At 39.1% G+C, this 17507-nt stretch overlaps 1 protein-coding gene across 1 annotated transcript in view; it reads left to right on the top strand.

Annotated features, from left to right (window-relative positions):
• The window catches only part of LOC131158381 (uncharacterized), a 51145-nt gene extending 33920 nt beyond the window's left edge, over nt 1-17225 (top strand). The window contains exon 2 of the mRNA XM_058113220.1: nt 17092-17225. Coding sequence (XP_057969203.1) covers nt 17092-17155 — 64 coding nt within the window. The 3' untranslated portion in view covers nt 17156-17225. The remainder of the gene's footprint in view (nt 1-17091) is intronic.
• The last annotated feature ends 282 nt before the right edge of the window (nt 17226-17507 follow it).

Consider the following 17507-nt stretch of genomic DNA (forward strand, 5'->3'; position numbering starts at 1 on the left):
TCTAATTTACTCTGATATCTTTATTTTTTTTGTCTTTTCTTGCTATCATTTCCTGAAGTGCCCTCTTTTCAGGTTTATATTCTTTGTGCTTTACTTTTTGAATAAATAATGCAAGGGAAGAAACAAGAAGAAATCTTTTGTATCTTTGCCTTCGTTTCATTTTTGGAAATTTGTTTTTTGAAGTGCAGAACATTAGAGGTATTAAAGCTTTCTGGTAACTCTCAGTTTAAATTGTGTAGGCATGCAAAGCTATAAAAGCTGTTGTTGTCATTTGTGAAGACAAAAATTTCTAGAAATTTCCTAAAACAAATGAACTCAAATAAACTCTCGTCACCATTGTTCACTTGTGCCACTTTCCAACACTTCTCATAACCACCAATCATCTTTCATTATTTCTGATCTTCTCTCATCTCCTCCAATAAAATTTCCTGAGCCCTTCAGCCATTAAACCTGAGATTTGTACCAAATTTCTTACTCATTTGACCTTTTCAACCTATCTCCATATTAATAATTTGTAGGAAGCAGAAGCTGAGGTTCTCATGGTTTTTCACCATCCTTCAAGGAGGAAAGAAAAGATTTTAACTTTGGTAGATTGGAGAATGATTTGATTTGTATAACTGAGTTTGTGGGGATTGTCCTTTTTGGTGATGAAAAATGATGGATTTCAGCGGTTTTTGACTCAGGATATTTAGCTGGGGTTTTGTGGGTTGGATAAGAATATTGGTGGTTTACCACTTAGAGTGGAAGGAAATTTTCTTCATCTAAAGCTATTGTGGAACATGTGGGAAGATTTTATGTTTGGATAGGTACGGAGAAGTAGGTTCTGGAAGCTCTCTTTGTTTTCCAGAGGGTTCTGAATCTTCTGATGCAGATGGATGGTGGAAGCTCTTCTGTGCTCTGAAGGTTTTTGTCAAGTGTGAAGAGAGAATTTTGAAGGATGTAGGCTTGATGTTTTGTTCTGCTGATTCTGGTTCCACAAATTTGTGAGGGGCCAAGGAAAACAAGAGTATCATGGCGCTGAGGTTCTTTGATCAGCTCCAACGAAGGATGCCATAATCGCTGGAGAGGGGAAGGTTCGAAATTGCTGGTAGCAGACTTTGAATAATCTGGGATTCTCTTCAATGGCCAGTGAGGGGGTGGTTCGAAATCGATGGTACCAGATTGTGAACAATCAAGGTTTCTCTTTGATCGTTGGATGAAATGTTGGGAAGGGAAGGGGATTTCAAGGTGGGGCTGAGTTTTTGTAATGCTGAAACTGTCGAAGTTTTAGTTTCTGGTTTTTACTGTAATGGGCTTAAACTATTGGGGCTAAGAAAGTGAAGAAGGGGGCTGTGGTAAGCCAGTATGGCCTGAGTGCTAAAGAAAGTTGGAGTAAAATTTGGGCTGTTGATAAAAGAAAAAAAAAACACTTGATGGAGTTACCAGGATTAAAGAAGACCAATTGCCAGAACAGATTGGGATGGGCAAGGATTGCCCTATTGCTTAAACAGAGCAGCAATTTTACGTAAAAGAAGTGACTGCCGTAGAAGAGAACAGCTAGCTTGAAAAAAGATGTTTATGAGGGATTGTTGAAGATAATACTCAAAAAGGATGTTTATGAGGGATTGTTGAAGATAATACTCAAAAGGGGCATTGTCGCATTGAAGGATTTGCAGGAAAAAATTGTGCAATCTAATAATTTACAGATGACTATTCATGTGCAAAAGGCCATTTCTTCTCTTTTATTTTCTTTGGATGGTTCCAAGAAACAAATGGATGAGCAGCACAAATATTTATCATTGAAACAGGATGAGGTTGGAAAGGATAGCTTTTATTAGCCTGATGATGGTTTGGAGCTCTTATGCGAGTCTGATAAAGGTTTATTGTTGAATCAATTGATAGAAGAACATGGGACAGGTGATGGTTTGGTTACATCACAGTGTGAGGCACCATCTAACAATATAGTGGACTTAAAGTGATTGTTTCTCATATGGAGAGCTTGAGGCAGGGGATGAAGTTTCTGAATGTACCCTGAAGATGGTCAGGTTAGTGTTGACCGTTTGTAGAAGAACACAAATAATCAAATCGAAAATTTAGTTGAAGAAGGGGTTTTGCCTATCATTCCTTCAAGAGTTTGTCTTCCCGCTCAAATTATTAATGAGTCTGCTTTGTTGTTGAGGAAGTTATGGCTGAGAATGAATTTTTCATGGAAGATCAAGAGCGTCCCACCTCTCAAAGAGGTATTTTACCCATTCCTTGCTTGCCAAATTCTACTCTTAATTCGTTGTGCCTAAAGGATACATCTTATGAGGGAGGGGTTGTGACCATTAATTCATTAGCGGATGAGAGAGACAACCAGGAACCTCAAAAAATCCTTGAGAGGATGAGGAAATGAAAGTAATAGTTTCTCCTGTAACGTGAGGAAGGACGAAAAGGAAGGTGCAAAAAGAATTGAATTAAGTTAGCTACTTCAGTGAATTATGGAGGGGGTCAGGGTAGACGTAAAGGGGGGAATTGGTTAAAGTATGAAAATCATTAGTCGGAACGTTAGGGGGCTAGGGGATGTAAGAAAAATGGGTCTTATTAGAGAAATTCTGAATAGGAGTTCTCCTGATACTGTTTTATCCTAGAAACTAAACTTGAGAGAGTAGATGGTTGTGTGATTCGTAGTATATGGGAGGTTACTTTTAAGGAGTGGGAGGTTCTTCCTTCTCATGGGAAGTTGGGGGAATCCTTATCTTGTGGGATACTTGTTCAGTTATTAGAATAGATAATGGATACTTGTTCAGTTGTTAGAATAGATAATCTTGTGGGTTTTTCCTTTTTCTTTTATTGTCTGTCTCATTGGAAGTGAAAGCTAGGGGCCAGTGCTGGTTCTTGTTGGTCTATGGTCCTCCTAGACCTGTTCTTAGGCCTTATTTTTGGGATGCATTATGTGCTGTGTACTAGGTTTAAGGGGAGATTTTATTGTGATGAGATTCCCTAGGGGAAAGAAAGGGTGTGGGAGGTTTACCTCTAGTATGAAGAATTTTGATAGTTTTATTAGGGATTGTGGGTTGAGGGATTTTCCTTTGGGTAATGATTTGTTTTCCTTTGGTTGGAGCGTGATGCACAGATATTTTCGGGGAGAAAATTGAATTGGCAGCTGGTTTAGGAGAATATTCAATACCTGTCCTCTTTATGGTGTGTTAGTTGATGCTTTAGGGGAGTTAGCTTTTCGTAGGTTCAACGGGAATGGGGGAATCTTTTTCTATGATTTTTCAAATTTTTATTTGTTTTGTTATTTTTTTTTTTCTAACAAGTGAGAGGATGGGTTTCCTAATTTTTCTCAGCGGGTTTTATCTAGGCCAATGTCGAATCATTTCCCTATTCTTTTAGAGTCTACCAAGTTCAGGTGGGGGCCAACTCTGTTTAGATTTTAAAATATGTGGCTCTGTCATAAGTCTTTTCAATCTTTGGTTAGGAATGTTTGCTGTAGACACCCCATTTTGTTCGGGGCTGAATATAACAAAATTGTACATTACAAAATACAAAGAAAACCGCAGAAAATACAAAAATACAGGGAAAAATATAGGGAAAGTCCAGAATACAGCAGAAAATATAAAAATACAGGTAAAGTCCAAAAATATAAAGAAATACAGTAAATACAGGAAAATTCCGAATACAAAAATACAAGGAAAGAATGTGCAAAGAATATTCGGATCTTCCAAATGCCCTTGCTGGCACCTGCAAACACACACAGAGAAAAGGTTAGAGGAAAATCAGCAATTAAGGACGAGATTTCTTCCCAATCAATTGATCTGCAATAAAATCAAATATTTTGTTTCTAAAAAAATTGAATGATTTACAATAAAGAAGGAGGAGTTGTTCCCTAAATCAATTGATCTGCTTGAAATCCACATGAAAGGAAATCAACAAGAAGGAATCCGGTTTCAATGGGCTTAAGCCAGGGATGGGAATTTTCTGTAAAAAGGCAAGCATACGCATGGAAAGGTAGGTGATAAGGAAAGAGGCAATGGGGAAAGGGTTGATTTATTGCCTAAGATGGTTTGATTTGGTTAATGCTGGCCGAGGCCCTAAACCTATAAATAGGGGCCTCCGCTAGAGGAGAAAACACACAACACAAGGCAATTGAGAGACGCACAAGAGCAATTGAGAGATACGCACATATTAAGAGAGTATAGTGAGGAACAGTAGGGGATTTCGATTGAGAGAGGGGCAGACTGAGTCCCTCCAGAGCAAACCAAAGGTTTGGGTTGCTGAAGAACTGAAGAGTAGAGGACCTATTGCGTAGGAGGAAAGGCTGAGACCAAAGAAAAGCAACCTGGAGACTTACCCTGGACAAGAAAACCGGAGGAGTTGAAGGCTTGAGGTTAGCATCAGGCTCATATCTATGTGTGTTTGTGTTTTTGTAGCATGCTTTCATTAAATGTTAAAAATCTTGTGCTTTCATTGACTCAGCAAGCCCCTACCCATTTGTGACCCACAGACACCAGGACCTAGGTCCAAATTTGGACTTAGGTCAACTAGCCACACAGTTTAAGTCAACGAGGCCTAGAACCATTTTTAAGCCCCAACCCAAGAATCTGTTTTAAATGCCTCGACCCAGCCTAGTTTTTTTTAAAAAGAAAAAAATCTGTCCCAATGCCTGGTTCTAAAAACCCAGCCTGTTCCCAAAATCCATTTTTTGAAAACCCAAGGCCCAGTTTAAACGCCCATTCTTAAAGGCCTCTGGTCCAAGCCCACATTTTTTAAAAGCCCCAAGCCCAGTTTTAAAGCCCCAGCCCAAATTGTTCTAAAAGCCAGGCCCAGGATCTGTTTTGAAAACCAAGCCCAAAGCCCATAGTTCCTTTTAAAAACTCAAAGCCCATTTTTAAAGGGAGCCAAGATTCATTTTAAAAAAAGGCCCCAACCCAAATCCACTGTTTTAAAAAGGGAGGGGCGGCCCGTTTTTTTTTTTTTTAAAAGCCTAGGGCCCAATTCTGAAAAACCCTTTTCTTTTGTTTTTGTTTTTAAGCCCTAAACCATTTTTAAAGGAATATCTGGGCTTGGCCTAGTTAATAGCCCGAACCCATTTTAAGAAATTTAGCCCAATCATGGGTCAAGCTCTCCCTTTGACCCAACCCAAGTCACCACAAGCCCATTTGGGCTTACACCAATTTTGACTTGGACCCAATCCCCCTAACTTAGCCTCCAACCCAACTAACCCTAATCCCAAACCCAACCTTAACTTAGGTTCGACCCAAACCCAGGTCAAGAACTAGCTCCCAAGAAAAGGCCCAGAAAATCCAGATGAACACAACAGTCAACACAGCAAAAGAAAAAGCACAAAAAACTCACAAACAACTAGAAAAAAACAGGAGAATAACAAAGACAAAAAAGAAACTTATCTCTTAAATCCTAAACTCCTTTGCCTGTTTTCTCTTGGTTTAAATTTGCAAGAACGAGAAAAGAATTGAGAGAAGATAAGTGAGATAACAGAGAGAATTGAGAGAAGAGAGGAGAGAGAACAGAGAGGATCGGAGAAAAGAGAAAGGATGCAGAGAGCAATGCAAGAAGAGAAGAGAGAGAATAGGGCATGGTTTTAAATCGCGATTGCGGGTAGCGTAACGTAACGGTAACGGGTTTAACAGTAAGCGGGAGTAGCGGATGTTACATAACGGAAAGCGGGTGTAATGGCCGTGAAATTTTTTGAAGCACGCACAACCTTGTGCATATTAGCGTACTTGCATGTTTTAAGCTTTAGCCCTTCTTAGAAAGAGTTTTAGTATATTTTGGATCATTTAGTTCGAGTAACTAAGTTCTTTGGTAAGGGCAACAAGTTTACATTTGTTTTAAACCATCATTCATAGAAAAATTATGTGTGTGCGTGCATTTATACTTCTCATTGTTCTTAACTATGATAAATTCTTATGTGTGCTAAATTAATTTGTAGAACAAAATAAATTATACACTCCATTAATCTATTAGACACATAAGACATACAAATAATACAAATATAAAATAGCTAGAAAAGAAAGATGATTGAAGTTGAAAAATATAGAACATAAATATCACATTACTAATATTATCAAAATAAAATTTTTTCCTAACTAGTATTTTCAAATTGTTAATGAATGCATCTATTGTGAATATTTAAAGAAATAGTAAATTTTGTATCATTGTCATCCTCATTATAATCTTTTCCCCCTCTCGCCATATGGTATATTGAGAATGATTTATGAAAGAGAGGGAAAAAGTGAGAAGAAGAAGTAAAAAATAAAATAATTTTTTTTAAGTGTAACAGTCCTATAGCGGTTACGTAACGGTCGTAGCGGCCTTTACGTAACAGTCGAGGTTCGTAATGGCCGCAACGACTGTGATTTTTCTTCACACCGATTTCATGGTGTGTAACAGTATCGGCAACCCAAAAAACCATTATGTAACAGCGTTATGTAATGATCGCGGCCTTTGTTTAAAACCATGGAATAGGGAGGATCTGAGAGAAGAGAGATGATGCAGAGAGAACTGAGAGAAGATAGAGAGAGTAGAGAGAGAGAGTTCGCAGAGAGGAGAAAGAAAGTAAATGAGAAAAAGGGAGAAAAAAGAGAAAAAGGAGGTTTTTATATCGAGGGCATAGTGGTGTGGTGACACATGGCACAACCCTGTACGAGTGTTTTTGGGCGACGTGGAGCAATCCTAGCCATCCGATTTTTGTTTTCTTTGGACGCCCGGATTGCTACCACGTCAGTGATCTTGGCTAAACTTTCAAGACCAACTGATGGATGACACGTGGCATGTGATATCATGTTGATGTCACTTTGCTACAGTAAATTCAAAAAAAAAAAAAAAAAAAAAAAAAGAAATAACGGGGGGCTGATATGTGGTAGGTGACGACATGTTGACGTCACCTTGCTATAGTAATTTTTTTTTTAAAAAAAAAAAGAGAAAAAGAGAGATCGCCATGTGTCCCCATTGTGGTGGACACGTGGCCTACCAAGCCTAACTAGGCCAAACTCGGTTCGGACCAGTAGAAAAATATTTTTGAGTTGTTTTGAGCCGAAATAAATGAGGAAAAGTCTTCAAAAATCCTGAAAAATTTTTATAAATTTTTTAAAAAAATTTTGGAGATATTTCTAAAGACTCTTTTGCTCAAAATTGAGTGATTTTTCCCGATTTTTGTTTGGGTGTGTCCCAATGATTATAAAAAAAGGTAAAGAGGTATTTCAGACCTCACCTGTATTAGCTCTGAGGAGGGTTTGTCTAACAAGATCCCCTCGTTTAGAGGTCTTATTAGACATTCCTAAATCGAACTCTAATTCCCATTTCCCTTTTTTAGTTTTATTTATTTATTTTTTTGTTTGTTTTATTTTAAAGGAGTTAATTAAAGATCAATAAATTCAATTTAGGGATAATTCATAATTGATTAGATACTGTTTCGTAGAATGGGTGTGCAAGGGGTGTTGATACCTTTTCCTCGCATAGTTGAACTCTTGAGCCCAACTTTGGTAAAAATAGACTGAGACTACTGGTTCCTTGGCCTAGGATTAGTCTAGTAATTAGGTTTCCTAACCGCACCTAGGTAAATAATTGGTTAGTGGGGACTCAATTTCAATTTCCAGCAGTTATTTCCCCTCACCCGTTCCAGGGAAACCTTCGCCCGCTAGGGGCATGTTGCGACACGAGTGAGAATGTTGAGAAGCGTTGGGAAGGTTTTAGGTTTATGAGAAAAATTAAAGCGCCTAAAAGAAGAGTTGAAAATCTGGAATATTGAAGTTTTTGAGGATTTTAGAGTGAAGAAAGACAACAATTTAGGTGAGATTAATTTGTTGGTTAGAGAAAAAAAAAAGGGGAGTCCTTTGGAATGTGATAAAGTGAAGAGGATAAAGATGATTAATGATATAAAGGAGGTGATTTTAAGGGAATTGAGGAATTGGAGGTGAAAGACAAAGTTTAAGTGGCTACTGGTAGGAGAAGAAGGAATATAATTAGGAAATTGGAATTGAAGGGAGGAGAGATCACTATTGATTTTTCTTTGATTACTGAGGAGATCATAGATTTTTTTTTCTAATTTGTCTACTGAGAAGGTTGTTTATAGGCCCTATGTGTGAGGAGTTAGATTGAAGTCCTATTTGTAGTGATCAGATGAGGTGGTGGGAGTGGCCTTTTGAGGAAAGTGAGGTAAAGGCAGTTGTGTTTAAGATGGAGAGGGATAAGACTCCGGGTTTGGATGGTTTGCTTTCTTCTGAGATTGTTGGTACATTGTTAGAGCGGATTCAATGAAGATCTTCAATGAATTCCTTTTTAATGGGATTTTGGGTAAGAGCATCAACTCAACTTTTATCACTTTAGTGCCTAAGAATATTTGGTCTATTGAAGTTGCAGATTTTCAGCCTATCAGTTTGGCGACTATCATGTATAAGATCATTGCAAAGGTTTTAGCTGAGAGGCTGAATTTGTGACAGGAGATACTATTTTGGAGGCTGAAAGTGATTTTGTGGGGGAATAGGTAGATTGTGGGTGCTATTTTAGTAGCAAATGATGTTGTTGAGGATGTTCGTAGAAGGAGAAATTGGGGGTTGATTTTTAAGGAAGATTTTTAAAAGGCTTATGATCTAGTAAGTTGGAACTTCCTTGATAAAATCTTTTTAAGAAAGGGGTTTGGTCAAAGATGACGATCTTGAATCAGGGGATGGTTATCTAATGCTTCCTTCTCCATTATTATTAATGGAGAGCCTAAATATTGGTTCAAGGCTTCCGAGGGGGGGGGGGGGGGGGGGGGGGGGGGGGGGGGGAGCAGCTAGGCAAGGAGATCCTCTTTCTCCTTTCTGTTTGTTCTTGTGGTAGATGTTTTGGGTAGATTGGTTTACATAGCTGTGAAGAGAGGTTTTGTGAGAGGGATTGGGGTGGGAAGCAAGGGGGTTTCTGTTTCTTATATTTAGTTGATACTATTTTCTTTTTTGAAGATCATATGGAGTCTTTTTAAAATGTGCTTACTATTTTGCAATTGTTTGAGTGGGTTTCTTGTTTAAAAATAAATTTGGGCAAGAGTGGGTTAGCTTGTATAATTTGGATATTTCTATATCTTGGGAATTGTCCTCTTAGTTGGGTGTGGTATTCTTGATTGGCTTCTGGTTTATCTAGGTCTGCCTTTAGCTGGTAACCCGAATGTTTGGGTTTTGGGATCTTGTGGTGGAGAAGGTGTCTAAGAGGTTGGATGAGTGGAAGGGTGCTTTGTCTTCTCAAGGTGGGCGCATTACACTCATTTAGTCTCGCCTTGCTAGTATTCCTCTTTATTTCTTGCCTATCTTTAGGATACCTGTGAGGGTAGACAATAGTATTGATAAGATCATGAGCTTTATTTGCTCCAGGTTGGGGAGAATAAAGATCATTTGGTAAGTTGGGAGGTTGTTTGTAGAATTGTAGGTCCAAAAAAGGAAAAAAAAAGGGGGGGGGGGGTGTTGGCTCTTGGTAAGTTGGTGTTTAAAAACATTGCTTTAATATGGGTAAATGGTTGTCGTAGATAAAATAAAAGTGTGTTGAAAGGCACTGAGACTGCAATCCAAAGAGCCGCAGCACCGCCATCGCCGTTAACCTCCAACCGGCAACCCAGTCAGCCCAGCACGTCGTCGCCGTCATCCATACCCCTCGTCGTCGCTCTCGCCCTCGCCGTTCGCCTCCGTCGTCAGACCAGATCTGTTCATTCTCGCGATCTTTGAAAGGAAGTTCCTTGAAGCCCTAGCTCTCGCGTTTCAGATCTGCAACGGCGGCGACGACCCAACCCACAGCTTGCGCGCCGTTGCGCGACCACCACTGGCCACGCTGTTGCCGAGTCACCTGTGCCAGCTGTGGTCGCCGTTCCTTCGGATCTGGCTCTCTGTGGCCCTGCACACCGAAGCAAAGGTTGCAGAGGGTGGTTTTTTCGGGATTGCAGAGGAGTTTTACGAAGACGGTGGTGGGACGACGGCGATTTCGAAAAATCTCGCGACAACAACGAAGGGACTCTCAACCCTTGAGACGACAGCGACTAGGTGCTGTTTTGAGGTTTCGTAGAAGAGAGTCAGATGGTGTTGTTTCCGGGATTTGCAGAGGAGAATTCCCGAGCCTCCTCCTGCTGTGAGAATTTCGCCAGAGAGAAGAGTCATCAGCTGCAACTACGGTCGCCCACATCGCCGCCTGCTAGTTTTCCAGGACTTGGAATTTCAGCAAGCTTTCTTCTGCCAGTACTCTGAATCATTCTAAATCAGCCATGAGATACCCAGTTGATGTTGATGGAGATATTGGTTTTATATTCTCGGAGGCTGAGATGAACAAAGTGGCAGAAGATTTTAGGTTTGCGTTGGTTCTAAAATTTTTGCGATCTAGACCATCCATTGATGTTATCCGTTTGAATATTATAAAGTCGTGGGGCCTTTCAGAGATCCCTTCTGTTAGTTTCATGGATGATTTTCACGTACTAGTTCAGATGAAGAATGAATGAGATTTTCTTCATGGATGGTCTCGTGAAGGAAGGATTTTGGCTAGATTTCCGTTTCGTCTTTTTCGATGGACAAAGGATTTCAAGCTAAAGTAGAAACCATCCTTGGCCCCTCAATGGTTATTTCTCCCTGGTCTTCCGATGCACATGTACAGACCTGATTGCTTACAAATTCTAGCCACGAGGTTTTGTCGATACTTGGGAACTGACAATGCTACGCTTAATCGAACTAGGGTTACGGGTGCGAGAATGTGCGTGGAGGTGGATTTATTGGCAGATCAGGTGGATGCTTTCCCGATTGTTGTTTCTGCAAATCAGAAAATTTGGCAGGAAGTGAGGTACGAAAAGCAAGGATTTTATTGTGAGAAATGTCATAGATAGGGGCATTCAAAGGTGGTATGCCGAGGGGGTGAAAGGAAACAAAAAATTGGGGATAGAAATAAGGATACGGAATATGGTAGACAAGAAAATCGACAAGAAGTTTGGCGTGTGAAGAAATTGGATAAAGGGAAGGAAGTTCAGAGAGAATTGATAGATCCATGCATTGTTGAAGAACCTGTAGAGGGAGCTCAGGCTCAAGAGGGTGCAATGACATCACAAATTTTGCCAGTGGTTGAGACAGTTCCGCAACATGAGATGGAAGAGGGGGAGTTTGTTCCTGAAGATCCGAGGCTTGAAATGGAGACTTTGCAGCGAAATATAAATCAGTATGAGATTGTGCAGAGGGAGGAGAGTGTTGAACTAGTCTTGGGTGCTCCTGACGCTGATATTCTGATAGTGGAAGATGGCATAGTAGTGCGTGATCAGTTGATGACGTCTAGTAATATGGTTACAGAAATTTTGGAACAAGAGTGTACCTTCATGGCCAGGTGTGTCCCACATAGTTGTGAATCGGATAGGGAGGTGGAGACAAATAATTTAGAGAAACTCCCTTTGGAAAAAGGCTTTTGTTCGGATGATGATTTACATGTTCCGATTGTTAAGTTGAAGGATATTAATGGGCAAAGTGAGAAGAAGTCTCAACGGGTTATTACCCGTCCAAAGAAACTTGATTTATGATTAATACAATTCTAGTGTGGAACGTGCGGGGTTTAGGCATGTTGAAAAATCGTTTACATAAGTTAATGAGGAATTTTTCACCTTCTATTTTGGTTCTTTCAGAGCCATTTTTTGATGAAAGTCTGATGTCGCAATGGGCTGACTTTCTAAATTTTCCGAATTTTTGTGCGAATGCTTCAGTGGGGGGTAAAATTTGGATATTTTGGGAAGAGGAAGTGCACTTTGAGTTACAACATATGTCTGATCAAGTTATTTCGGGTATTTTTAGTTCTGTGGACCAAATTTTCTTGGCTTCTTTTGTTTATGCTAAATGTCGTCAAATAGATCGCTGGGAACTTTGGAATGATTTGGAGTTTGTAAAGAGGAATGATTTCCCTTGGTTAGTGGCGGGAGATTTTAATATTATCCGTTCAGATTCGGAAAGTATTGGTGATCATATGAGGCCGTTATCGGCTATGGAGGAATTTAACAATTGCTTGGACAAGTGTGGTCTTATGGATTTGGTTGGTAATGGCAACATGTTTTGGTGTAATGGTCACAGCGGTAATTCTCGGAGTTGGGAAAAACTGGATAGGGTGTTCTATAATTCGAATCTTCTCCAGTTTTGCCAAATAATTATTTTGAGTATGGAAAGAGGAGGACTTCAGATCATAACCCACTGATTATTCGATTTCATAAAAATCTGCATCGGTATGGTCCTTCTTCCTTCAGGTATCAGAATATGTGGAGCACGCACCAGTCTTTTAAGTCTTGCGTGGAGGAAGCTTGGAGGGAGGAGTCTCATGGTTTGGGTTTTGTTAGACTTGTTGGTAAATTGAAACATACGAAAGTTGCAATTCGAAACTGGAACAAACAGGTTTTTGGACATGTATAACAGAACATTAAAAAATTGGAGGAAAGTGTGGAGGCTCTAGAGTTTCAGCTTCAGGAAGGGTATTCGCTAGAAATGGAAGAATATTTTTTTCTTACTAAACTCGAGCTGGAAGCATAGGAAAAGAGGGAGGAGTTTCGTATTTCTTAGATAGCCAAAAAGAAATGGTTGGAGCCGGGGGATAACAATACAAAGTTCTTTCATGCATTTGTGAACCAAAGGAGGAATAACTATGATTCATTCATTGAAACTTTCAAATGGAGAAGTGTTGGATTCTATGGAAGCTGTTCATGAGGGTGCAGTAAGGTATTTTCGAACTTTCTTAACAGGTGTAGGACCCAATCGAACAGCTAACGTTGTTGATATAATATCTCCTATGGTTTCTGAAGAGGAGAATATTGATCTTTGTCGTGAACCGTCTGAGGTGGAGATAAGGGATGCTATTCTTTCTATCCCGAGAAATAGTAGCCCAGGTCCGGATGGTTTTGGCTCGGCTTTTTCTAGGATTGCTTATATATTGTAAAAGAAGACGTGATCGATGCAGCTAGAGATTTTTTTGCTGGGTCCCCTCTTCCTAGATTTTATTCTGCATCTTACATTGTTTTAATCCCAAAAGTTCAGAATCCTCAGAGTTTTGACAAGTTTAGGCCTATTAGTCTTTGTAGTGTTATCTACAAAATTTTTTCAAAAATTATTGTTGCAAAGATGACAGGTTTATTGTCTACTTTGATTTCTCCGAAACAGGGAGCTTTCATTCTTGGTAGAAGTATATTTGAAAATATTTTTTTGGCACAAGAAATGGTTCATTCTCTGCATAAGAAGTCTAATGGTGGAAATGTAATAATCAAAGTGGACATGGCTAAGGCATATGATAGGGTCGATTGGGATTTTTTAAACTTGGTTCTAGAAAGCTTTGGTTTCTCACGAAGATTCTGTGGTTTAGTGGCTAAATGTGTTTCCTCTCCTTGGTTCTCCATTATGATGAATGACACTTATAAAGGTTTCTTTAAACCTTCTCGAGGGCTTCGCCAAGGAGATCCTTTATCTCCTTATCTATTTATTATTTTACAGGAAGTTCTCTCTTGGCTTCTAAAGAAAAAATTTATGAAGAATAAGATAGGGGCTTACTATCATCCTCGTGGGGCGCCTTTGGTATCTCACCTTCTCTATGCGGATGACATTCTTATTTTTTCCAATGGCAAGAGAAGTTCCATTCGAATGCTTATTAAGACTTTGAAGAAGTATGAGGATTGGTCTGGTCAATTGATAAATAAAGAAAAGTCAAGTATTTTTTTGTCAAAGAGAATTGCTTTTGCTCGGAAGAGATCTCTGTTAAGGACGACTGGCTTTGTGGAAGGAGGTTTTTCTGCTACATATTTGGGTGTTCCTTTGGTTTCGGATCGTCTTACGGCCCATATTTTAGAGCCCCTAGTTGATAAATTGAGGAAAAAGATAGTGGGTTGGAAATTTAAGCTTTTATCTCAAGGGGGCCGCCTAATTTTAATTAAGCATGTATTATCATCAACGACGGTTTATCAATTGGCGGTATTGGACATTCCTACTATTGTCTTCAAAAAGATAAATTCTATGTTATCAAAATTTTTTTGGAGTGGAGTAAATGACAAAAGGAAAAGGAATTGGTGTTCCTGGTTTAATATATGTAAGCCTGCTTGTGAGGGTGGTTTGGGTGTTAGGGATTTGGAGGAGGTAAAAAAGTTATTGCATATGAAGTTTGTGTGGAGATTGTTAACTATGGATAGACTCAATTCTTTAAAGCCAAGTATTTGTATAAGAAACACCACTTGAGAGAAATGAAACTAGAGAAAGGAAACAGATTTTGGAGATCGATTGTTCGTGTGATTCCTGAAGTTTTAGAGCATGTCTGTGTTTGAATTAAAGAAGGGTCGGCTTCTTTCTGGTTTGATCGTTGGTTAGCCTCCAGCCCCCTTTGTGCTAAGGTTCACGAAATTAGTAACCATAAGCTTCGAACTCGAGATTGTTGGGATAGAGATGGGTTGATTTATTAGTGGATCTGTTGGGTGAAGATCAAGCTGAGGAAGTAATGAACTCTGCTATTTCTTGCAAGGAGGGTCCAGATACAGTAATTTGGGAACCTTCAACAGATGGGAAATTCACCACAGCAAGTGCTCGGGAAATTATAAGGGAGCATAAAGAGGAATTCTCAATTGCAAAATGGATATGGCATCCTATGTTGCCAAAAAGGGTGTCAATTTGTATGTGGAAGCCTTGGTTTGCTTGTCTTCCGGTTGATACTCGTATTAAAGAAGTAGGTGTCCAGATGGCCTCTCGATGTGATTGTTGTTCAAATGCCAAGATTGAATCTCTAGACCATGTGTTTTGCACCGGATCTTTTGCTCAGGAGGAATGGAAAAAAGCAGCAGTGGCATTGGGTGTTAGTTGTATGGCAACGAGTACTTGGAAAGGCAGAGTTAATGTCTGGTTTAGTTGTGCAAGACGGGCCTCACAATTAGGCATTTTGGTAGGTCTTATACCTAGTCTCATCATCTGGAGACTCTGGACTTGTCGATGTAGAGTCAGGATGGAATCAATTCATGATTCGGTGAGAACTGTGTGGCTGGATATTAAATATTGGCTGAGATCCATTTCAGACAAGTTAAATAAATGTGCACCTGCTTCTTGCACGGATATTGCAGTCCTTCGTGCTTTGGATATTCAAGTAAAAAATGTGGGGGTTCATCTTCCTCGTGTAGTTAGATGGTGTAAACCTGGGATAGGTTGGGTTAAATTGAATGTGGATGGGAGCTGTAGAGGTAACCCAGGGAATTGTGGTGGTGGAGGCGTGATAAGAGATGAAAAAGGTTTATTTAAAGCAGCTTTTTCCTCATTATTGGGTTATGAAACAAATAACATGGCTGAATTGAAGGCGATTATTTTAGGGATTAATCTGTGCAAAGATCTCGGATTTGATCAAGTGGATATTGCATGTGACTCTGCTTTGTTGGTTCAGTGGATAAATTCTGGAAAGTGCTCGGTTTGGAACTTATTTGATTTGTGGGAAGAACTTATGCTAGCATTAAGAGGCATACAGTTCAAAGTGGAACATGTTTACAGGGAGGCGAATAAAAGTGCAGATTTCTTTGCCAAACAGGGTGAATCTGGTATTTCTCGATCATATAGTCGCCAAGATGATCTTTCTCAGCAAGTCAGGGGAATGATTCGATTGGACTTGTTGGGTTTTCCTTCTTTGTGCTCATGATGATTTGTGTTATTACACTTTTAGTGGTTTAGTTTCTTATTTTTTTTTGGTTGCTGGTGTTTGGTTTTTTGGTTTGGTTTATGTTGGTTAAGTTAGTTTTAGGGTCTTGGAATTTTTCTTTTGTTGTCCCAAATTCTCAAAATTGTAACCATGGTTTTCCTCCACCATAAGTGAGGGGTTTTCTAATAAAGTTAGGAGGTGCCGCCCTCTTTTACCTAAAAAAAAAAAAGGTTGTCGTATGTTCCCTTAAAGGAGTCTTCCCTTTTAGCACAAAGTTATTAGAAGTAAATTTGGAAGAGTATTTCACAGTTATATCCTCTTGTTAATCCTTATACAAATTTTATAGTTGGAAATGGGTATTGTCTTTGGTTTTGGGAAGACATTTGAGTCGGGGGTTCTTCAATTTTCTCATCTTTCGTCCCCTATTTAGATTGTCCTCTTTGCACAATGAATCTATTTCTTCATTCTTTATTTCTAATGGGGCTGGTTTATATTGGGATTTCCATTTTTGTAGGGCTCTTAATGATGGGAAGGTATTGGAGCTTGCCTCCTTATTAAGTTTGTTGGATGGTAGGCTTCTTTCCAAAAAGAGAGACTATTGTTCTTGGATTCATGATTCTTTTGGGGAGTATTCTTGTAATTCTTTTTTTGAGCATTTAACACAAGAAAAAAAAAAAAAAAGTTTGTCTTTCCCGCTTCATAGATCCATTTGGAAGGCTAAATTCCCCTATAAAATAAAGGCTTTTATTTGGTTAGTTTTTCTTAATAGAGTTAACACTAACAATCTGTTGCAGAGTTAGAGGCCTCTCAAGGCCTTATCTTCGGATTTATGTTCCCTTTGTTTTGAAAATTCAGAATCTTTCCTTCATTTTTCCTTTTCTTGGAGGTGTGGAATAATCTTTTAGGCTCATTTGGAGAGAGTTGGGTGTTTCTGGCGTTGGTGGAGGATTTGTTGGCTATCTCTTTTTCAGGTTTTGGAAGGGTTAAAGATGCTTCAGTGTTGCGGAGGTTTGCTATTTTTGCAGTTTTGTGGGGGGCTTGGTTGGAATTGAATGCTCGTGTTCTTATGGGGAAGAGGATGTCTTCAATTGGTCTTTGGGATAGGATTCAGTATCTGGCCTCCTTGTGGGTTTTTGCAGCCAGTTGTTTCAAAGGGTTTTTGTTTTCTGTCTTGTAGTGTGATTGGCTGGCTGGTGCTGTTTTGATTTATTTTATTTTTTTCTTTCTTGTATGTTTTAAGGAGGATTTCTTGTTCTCCTCCTTGTTCTTTTGGTTAAAAAAAAAAAAATCAAGAACTATATTTGATAAATTACTTATGAGAAATTGGGGAAATTTGCTCTGGATTTGATGGCATTTTTGCCGTATTTTTTCTGTTTAATGTTGATCCTATGCATATTTGTTATTGTTTTGTATTAGTAACTGTGCACGGTTCTGGTTTTGAGTTTCTACGTATTCATGTTATGCTTACCAGTATTGCTTTTGTATTAGGAACTGTGCATGGTTGCGATGTCTGATCATCCATCCTGGACTGTTTTGCTTGCCTTTCAAATAAATTTATTCTGTAGGTATCTTTGTATTTTCCTTATTAAACTTCATGATTTATGTTAAGATCTTGTCTGTGGAGATAATATTATAGGGTGAAATTTCACCTTAAATTTTATTTTGTGTTTAAACAGAGAGACTGTACTTTGAGATAAAAAAAATTCATATTACATGGCAATAAAACAATCAGCCTTAGGAATATGTAGGACACTCGGGCATGGGAAAGAGAGTTAGTTGTGGACTGGCAGATGTATTTTTCCCTGATCTTTTTGGTCATCAATTTAAACTGTCAAAAGGTTAGACTTCAGCCAACATTTACACTGAAATCTAGACAACAAAGAGAATTGCATTGTTATGGGTGA

The sequence above is a fragment of the Malania oleifera genome, chromosome 6 (assembly GCF_029873635.1).
Source record: "Malania oleifera isolate guangnan ecotype guangnan chromosome 6, ASM2987363v1, whole genome shotgun sequence".
In the NCBI taxonomy this organism is placed as follows: Eukaryota; Viridiplantae; Streptophyta; class Magnoliopsida; order Santalales; family Ximeniaceae; genus Malania; species Malania oleifera.